Source organism: Gallinula chloropus (genome assembly GCF_964237585.1).
Source record: "Gallinula chloropus genome assembly, chromosome: 4".
In the NCBI taxonomy this organism is placed as follows: Eukaryota; Metazoa; Chordata; class Aves; order Gruiformes; family Rallidae; genus Gallinula; species Gallinula chloropus.
In genome coordinates this window covers 17,919,473-17,927,240 of record NC_140088.1, presented here as the reverse complement: position 1 = coordinate 17,927,240, position 7,768 = coordinate 17,919,473, and the positions used below count along the sequence as shown (strand labels likewise).

The window sequence follows — 7,768 nt, the reverse complement described above, 5'->3', positions numbered from 1 at the left end:
ACTGCAATTCCTGTGACTAACGTGGAAACATTCAGTCTCTTTTCCTGCCAGAAATCAACATCTTTTTCAGGCAAAATCAATCCATTTTCTCCCTGGCTGTGCTGTTGAATGTTTCCCATTTCTAAGAGGGAGCAGCCTTCCACCCAGAGGTTTTCTGCATTTTGCAGGAGGATTTTGCACAGTCGAAGAAGGATCAGAGAAATCACACCTGATTGAGAGTTTTCCCATCTCCCCAAGGAAATACCTCCTCTGGGCAGCTGGGGGTTACCATTCCTTTCGGTGTCTGGCACCTCGAAGGCTGCAAGCAGTGTGACCACCAGGGTTCAACAACAGAAACAGAAAATGAATGGGGTGTTTTGTAGAACATATGCAAATCCATGGCTGCTTTATTGAGATGAAGTGTAAGTGATGATGTCTATGGGCAGCACTCACCAGCTTAGGTCTACAACTACCTGAAAGGAGGTTGCAGCGAGGTGGATGTTGGTCTCTTCTCCCAAGTAACAAACGATAGGACAAGAGGAAATGGCCTCAAGCTGCACTGTTTAGACTGTATGTTAGGAAAAATTTCTTCACCAAAAGAATTGTCAAGCACTGGAGCAGGGTGTCCAGGGAAGTGGTGGAGTCACTATCCTTGGAGGTATTTAAAAGTGGTGCTTAGGGAGATAGTTTAGTGGTGGACTCAGCAGTGCTGTGTTAATGGTTTGACTTGATGAACTTAAAGGTCTTCTCCAACCTAAATAATTCTGTGATTCTATTAATTAATGATGAGGAATAGAAGGAAAACCCCAGGACACATTCACACAGATTAAAGCTGAGCTTCACTCTTTTATTCTATGAAGAGGACAATAACTAAAGACTACACGGTGTCACCTTCATATATCCCAGGGTCAAAATTTAATGAGCCGTTTCCAAACCCCTTCCGTAACAGAGATACTTTTCCTAGGCTTGCTGTTTCACATCAGTAGCTGGCAGCAGACAGACTCGAATCCCAGCCTTGGCATTCACTGCCTGGCTTTGGGAAAAACTCTCTGTCTCTCCATGCCCTTGTGTGTTGTACCTTGACTCTGGCACTTTCACAAGGGACTCCATCTTCACATGGCTGCTGTGGAGCCAGATGCCACAGTTTGCTAAAGCTCTTTGAAGTCTCTAGACAAAAGAGTCATCTAGAATTCTGTGTTGAAGATGATTTTTTTTTTTATTGTAAATGTACATGTTACACTATTGATAATGCACCAAAATTTAAAAAGCTATCGTTTGCTAATATTTCATGATTACAAAACTTCATTAAATCTGTTGCAACTAAAAAACCCACTTTCAGGAGTATATAAATAGAATTTTGAGCATAAATAACAGTAACAAAATAAACAGATGTATGTATTCAATAAATTAATTATAAATATTGCATTGGCAATGAAGTGCTAGGTCAGAAGAACACCAGTATTTCCAGTAGAGCTTTTTTTGAATAGAAATCTCTATTATAAACAAACCTTTGGAAATGAGTCAAATCCCTGAACCCTTTTCTTGCATTCGTTTTTTGTTTTGTTTTGTTCCTTTTTTCCTTTGGTTTTACCTTGGCTATTCCTTCATCAGATCGTTACAACAAGAACTGAAGACATCAGGCATCTGCTTTTTGGCAACAAGGCACTACTAACTCCTTCCTGCAAGAATGGCATGACTGACCCAGTCCTGCAGCACTTAAACCACTGAACTGTCCCTCCATTGATTCCCCTGGTGCAAAATCATCCTGGAAAGGGACTTGAAAGAGTTGCTGGTGGTGGTTGAAGGCTAATTAGAAAACCTATTTTGCAACTGATTTGACCTATACATCATCCATTTTCAGTCTCTCTCCCCATTTGCTAACTACACACATGTTTATATACAACAGAACCTTAATTTGCATGCTGGTTTGAGCTGCTTGTTCCCTACCTGATGAACATAAATGCTAGTTCTGTGCGCTTTTCCGACCATACACTGAATTCTCACTAATGTCAATGAGAACTCTTTGCTGGATGATGCTGTTCCCACAGTGACCATAAATTTGCCTATAAAAGAAATGAAAGGTCCAGTTTTCCAAAGTACTCTTTTAGCATCAAGGGAAGGGAAGAAATGTTTCCTTTTTTCTCCTTATTTCCTAAGGGATGAAAAAGCACATTATACAGGCAGAAGTGTTTTTTCAGTGGTGTGCTTTCAATAGAAAGTTTTCCCAGAACATTGTCAGCAGCTTTTCGAGAAGCAGCACTAACTCTAGTTTGCTTAACCACATTTACTAGGTTTTCCTTAATCGTGTTTCATTCCAAATGTTTGTCTTTAAGGCCTCTGAAGCCAAGAGAACATTAACCTCCCTGTGAGTGGGAAAAAGGTTTTCAGCATTTGCTCCTCTGAGCAGAAATAACAGGTGAACATATATGGCAACATCATTGTAGAAAATTTCTAATTATTTTATCATCACCACAGTAATGGATGAACCCTGATGAAGCTGTTAGGCTTTTCTTACTTAATCCCTCTCTTCCAAATAAAACTATGGATAGGCCATTCTTTAGATTAGAAAATAGCATCTGGGCACTCATCTCTTACAGGTATAACACATTGCAAGAAAAGGCTGGCTCCATACTGAAATATACACAAAAAAGTTCAACATACCACTACATGAAAAGCTAAAACTCCCACAATGTTTCTTTAAAAACACGTGTATATGTGATCAGAGTCATTTCTGAAAGCTGGGGCTTTTCACTGGCGACAGTTTGGATGTGATGCCGAAGGGGTCCATGCTGTCCGTTTCGAGAGGTGAGGAGTACGCCTCTGGCTCAAACGCCTGGCTGTAATCACCGTATTCACCAAAGTCTGTTGACTCCACAGGCACAGTGTTGATCATTGGTAAGAAGTGAGATAGTGGAAGAAAATCTTTTCCTTTGAACTGTTGTCGTTGCTTGGCACTGCTCAAAGACACTGATATTCCGTATTTTTTTGATTTATAGACATTGTAGCCGTCCGGACGAATCTCCTCTTCAAAGGAACAGTCCTCACTGGAATACCTGAGCTGAACAGCAAGGAGTAACAAGAATTACAAACACACCCACCAGACTCATTGTATTCAACCACAATGTAAACCTTGGGTGATACCAGCCCTTTTCGCTCTGCTGTCAGTGGGGGTGTCCCTCTGGCTTGTCATGGGTGCTCCCCAATTGGTGCACCTTGCAGACCCTGCTGGCTTCCCACTACCTCTCTGCTGGGCTGCCACAGGGATATGGGTGGGACCCACAGCGCTCACTATTGCTGTGGTGACTGCTCTTTCAGCGATGGACCACAGCCACAGAGGTGAAGTGCCCTGAAGTACCTTGAAGTGGTTAGGCAGTTGGAATAGATAATAGTCCTAGGTCCCTTCAAACTGAAATGTCTAGTCTAGTCTAGTCTAGTCTACTCAATCTCCCCATGTTGCACACAGTGTGCATTTTGGGTTATGAGGCCGTTAAAAGACCTAATCCAGAACCCCTAAAGTTAGTGTGTGTCCATCACATTAATAAACTTTGAATCCTGTATGCGTGCTCCTCCACAGCTACCGCACTATAGATAGTATTAGAAGTTTGCATCACCAGGTCAGACCTTTCCAGACCCTTACACATGACTGCAGTTAAGTACTGTCAGCAATTAGGGACAGTTTATCTAAATGAGCACTGTCATCTGAGATTCTTTTTCCCTGTGCTCAGGACCCTTACACAAGCACTCTTGCTTCTTACAACTCTGGTGCTATTTCAGGCGCAGCCACTACAGGTGATTGAACTCACGGTCAATAAAAGACAATTGCTGATTATGTCTCAGTCTGCAGTTAAAAAAAAGTGTCCTTACATGAACGCTTTGCCTGTCTACAGAGAGAGCTTTGAAACTCTTCAGTCCTCTCTCACACACCATCAATAACATGGAGTGTATTCTTTTAAAAGCACTTTTAAAACCAATCAAGAACTTTTTAAAAAAGGTGTTTTCCACAAATAAAATTACAAAATATATATCCTTCTTACATGCATTATCTCTCCGAAAAATACGTGTCTATGACACATATTTATGGCTGAATTATTGGCTGTCCTTATTTCTACGACTGCTCAGACTCACTAACAAGGATGATGAAATAGAAAAGCTTCTTGAGCAAGTGCACATTACAAATAACAGTTATTGATTGCGCCCCACATGTCTAAACTATATCATTCCCTCTTAGATTCATTGTGATTGCTATAAGAGTATTTTTTAAACAAGTACCAAAGGCACTGTAATTCCAGATTATTATTTTTTTCCCACAGGAGGAATTTATAGTATGTTAGTATATTCAGCAGCTACACTTTTCCCCAAAACTCCAGACTATGGCACACTGCACACTCAAAAGTCAACCCTAGTCACCAGTTTTCTAGTGTTAGAAAAGGGCGCATTTCAGGAGTGCAAGTCGTTGCCCAGCTCAGCTCCCAGACGCGTATTTGCCCTTTTGTTCTTCCACTCCTGAGCCTGGCACTGATAAGGCAAAGAACTTGCCTGCAGAGCTGCCTTCCCTGGGCTGTTAGCAGAGAGGTGACAGGCGGGTGTCCAAAACATGTAGATGCAGTGGCATGGCTACATGCTGTTGTATTTTCAGGGAAAAAAACCCAACCCAACCACTCTGCAATTAATCCTATATATGAACGAACGCGGTCTCAGTTGAGGCATATGCATATGCCTTCAAAGCAGTGTTACACAAAAGCTGTTCTAAAATTCTGCAACCACTCACATCCAGCCAGCAAGTCCAATGGGAACAGAATCCAAGCTCTGCTTTGTTTTCATTGATCATTTTCCTTTGGATATACATTAAAACATCAGGCTAATAATTGACCTACCATATCATCTGAACCTTATCTTTGCATCGATTGATTCTAGCTCAGAAAAGGAAGGAATTTCGGAAAGAAAGGTTTAATTTTATGTTATATATGCATTCGTAAACATCACTACATCAGTATTGGTCTTATAAAAGATACTGGGAGTTTTAACAGTGGGTCAGGTCCTTGCCTGACTGAAATCAGCAGAATTTTTGCCAGAGCAGTAGAAGTGGAATCAAGCTGTATCTTTACTACAGCATAATAAGAAGCTGTCACACTGTGAAACTCGGGCTCCTGTAAAGCAATTAGACACAGACTGAATCTGAACCTTAACAGTCGAGTTCTAGAGTTGGCAATTTATTCATGTGGTTTAAAACCAAAGTTTTTAGGCTGATAATGACTATCTGATACAGTGATACACCTACGGAAAAAGCATGTCCTAATGAAGTGGTGTCACCGGACCACTCAACCCCTCAATTTCCCTGAGTCCCACAGGTGTACTGTTACCACAGAGCAGAAGTGAGACTGTGGAGAAGAGTCCTTCTTCCCTTCAAAATCCTATTCCCGTCTCATATTATCTCAGAGACGCCAACCCTGCGTTTCTGGGACTTGTTTGCATGGCAGCCATCTGGCTGCATCTCCTTTCCAAAGGAGTACTCTTGGGTTGGGTTTTGGTTTGGGGTTTTTTGGTGGGTTTTTCTTCTTCTTTTTTTCCCCCTTTTTTTAAGAATACCTGATCTAAACAATGAGAAATTATTCAGATTCTGTGGCCCGACTTCATCTGTTTCTCTGACAGAAATGCAGCCACCCACCAATGAGGCTTTTTAAACATAAACGCAACTTTGCCCCGGACTGTATTTTCAGTATATTTTGGCAGAGAACATGCAATACATACTTTGCTTTCTAAATGATGTTTCCTTGCCTTTTAGTAATCCCCACGGCCTTTCAGGCAGTATCAGTAACAAGAATTCCCGGCCCGGTGGAGAAAAGGGGGTGGTGGGGAACCTGAAAGCTTTGTTAACCCATTCCCAACCGCAGCGATAAACAGCCCCACGCTAGCGCTTTGGTCTCGCCGCCGTTGCAGCGCGGCGGCAGGGCTGGAAAGCTCCGCAGGGAAAGGCGAGCCCGGGGCAGAGCCGCCGGGACCAGGATGCGGGGTGCGGGGGCGTCGCGGCTCACCTGCCCGTACAGCCGCCCCGCCTCGTCCATGCAGAGGTAACGGGAGCTTCGCACACCCTTGATGGCCACGGTGCGCACCGCCACGGCGCGGATCTCCAGCAGACCTGCGGGGGAAAGAGGGAAGAGCGCCGTTAGCTCCGCGGTCCCGTCCGGTCCCGTCCCGTCCCGCCGCGTCCCGCCCCGCTGCCGCCGGTACTCACTCTGAGGGCTCTGACTACTAACGGCGTCCACCCGACCGTCGCCGCCGATGCGCAGAAAGCAGCTGAAGAGCCCGTGTTTGCTGGCAGTGTAGAGGTGCCGCAGCCGGATCGGTTCCCCCCAGCCGTAGTTAACGTGCGGGCCGGCGTCGGGCAGCGGCAGCGACACGGCGGCGGCAGCGGCGGCGAGACCCAGCAGCGCTAGGGCTGCGGGGCGGGCTGCGGGGCGCGGCCCCATGCCGCGGGAGCGGAGCGGCGCGGAGGGGCGCGGAGAGGCGCGGAGGGGAGCGAAGCGGCGGCCGAGCGCTGTCTGCGCTGTCTGCGCCTCGGGGATGTAGCGCGGGAGAAGCCAGCCCCCCGGCCTTTTATAGCTCCGCGTTATCAGCCCGATCGATTCGGCCGCATCCAGCTCCAATATAGAGCAATTCCCATTTCATAGCGGGAATTGGTCGGATCGGTCACTCCCCCCGAAAATATTGATCGGATGACATCATTTCGCAGGGGACACCCTGACGTCGCTCCCTCCCCATCCGCACCTCCGAGATTCCCCCCTCCCCGAGGCCCCGGCCGCGCCTCTCCCCGTCGGGCCGGGGCCGGACCCCCGGGGTACCGGCTGCTCCGAGGGGACGGACGGGACAGGACGGGCGGCACTGCCGGTCCCGCAGCCCCTGCCCTGCTGTGAGGGACGTGAAGGGGACCGAGGGCGGGCGTGTGTAAATCAAAACCCATCCAGGGGCTCTGCGGAGGTGAGGAAGCCAACCGGAGAGGGGTGCGGGAGGGGTGTGGGGGCTGCCCTCGCTCCCCCCCCGCAGCTCCGCTCCTGCCTTAGCCTTCCCTCATCCTTTATTTCCCTTTTCAGAAATAAAATTCGCTTTCGGGGAATGCTTTTTACACCAAGAGAAATCCAGCACAGGCACGGTAGGACCCTGCCCCTCTGCCGAAGCCGCTGCAGCCCCGGCCCGGGGGCCGAAGCCCCGGTAAACTCCCCGAGCAGCGCTGGGTTCGCGGCACCGCCGTTCCCGGTTACCGGCAGCCGGCGGGCACAGCCTCACGCCTCCCACGCAGCGCCGCGACGGGACGGCCCTACACGGCCCGGTACGGCCCGGTACGGCGCCTCTGGGCGGGTCGGCACTGCTCCCGGGCTTTATTGCCGCCCGGCCATCCCTGGCTGTGTCACTAGATGGAGCCTGGCACCTGGGATGCGGGCTGGGCTCGCCTTCGGGGGACCCGCTGCCTGGGGGGGTGAGTGGGCGGGGGGAGAATCGACAGCTCCTCTTCCTTCCCATTTGTGCAAACAGATTGGGAGTTAAAATCAGTGTATGCAGTAAAACTGCATGGCCCGCAGGCAGCGGCCCGATGTAAGCATCACTATTTTTTTTTCCTGGTCTGTGCATGGACTTAGTCCACACGGGCTCCTCCCTGAGACCTCACTTAGCGAGTGCATCAGGAGAGGTGGAAAGGAGCAGCCAAACATACATTTTGGGTTGCTTGGAGCTTTTTGGATTGTTGCTGAATTTTCTGTTGTCCATCCAAACTGAGTATTGAAGAAATTTTCTCAGA

The 7,768-nt window shown here is 47.7% G+C and overlaps 1 protein-coding gene across 1 annotated transcript; it reads right to left on the bottom strand.

Moving 5' to 3' along the window:
* Window positions 1–2,704: 2,704 nt before the first annotated feature.
* Window positions 2,705–6,446, bottom strand: FGF19 (fibroblast growth factor 19; the record flags this gene model as incomplete). Its single annotated transcript, XM_084263929.1, has 3 exons — window positions 2,705–3,037; window positions 6,012–6,115; window positions 6,212–6,446. 3 exons carry the CDS (start codon window positions 6,444–6,446, stop codon window positions 2,705–2,707), a joined length of 672 nt encoding a protein of 223 aa, XP_084120055.1.
* Window positions 6,447–7,768: the final 1,322 nt, after the last annotated feature.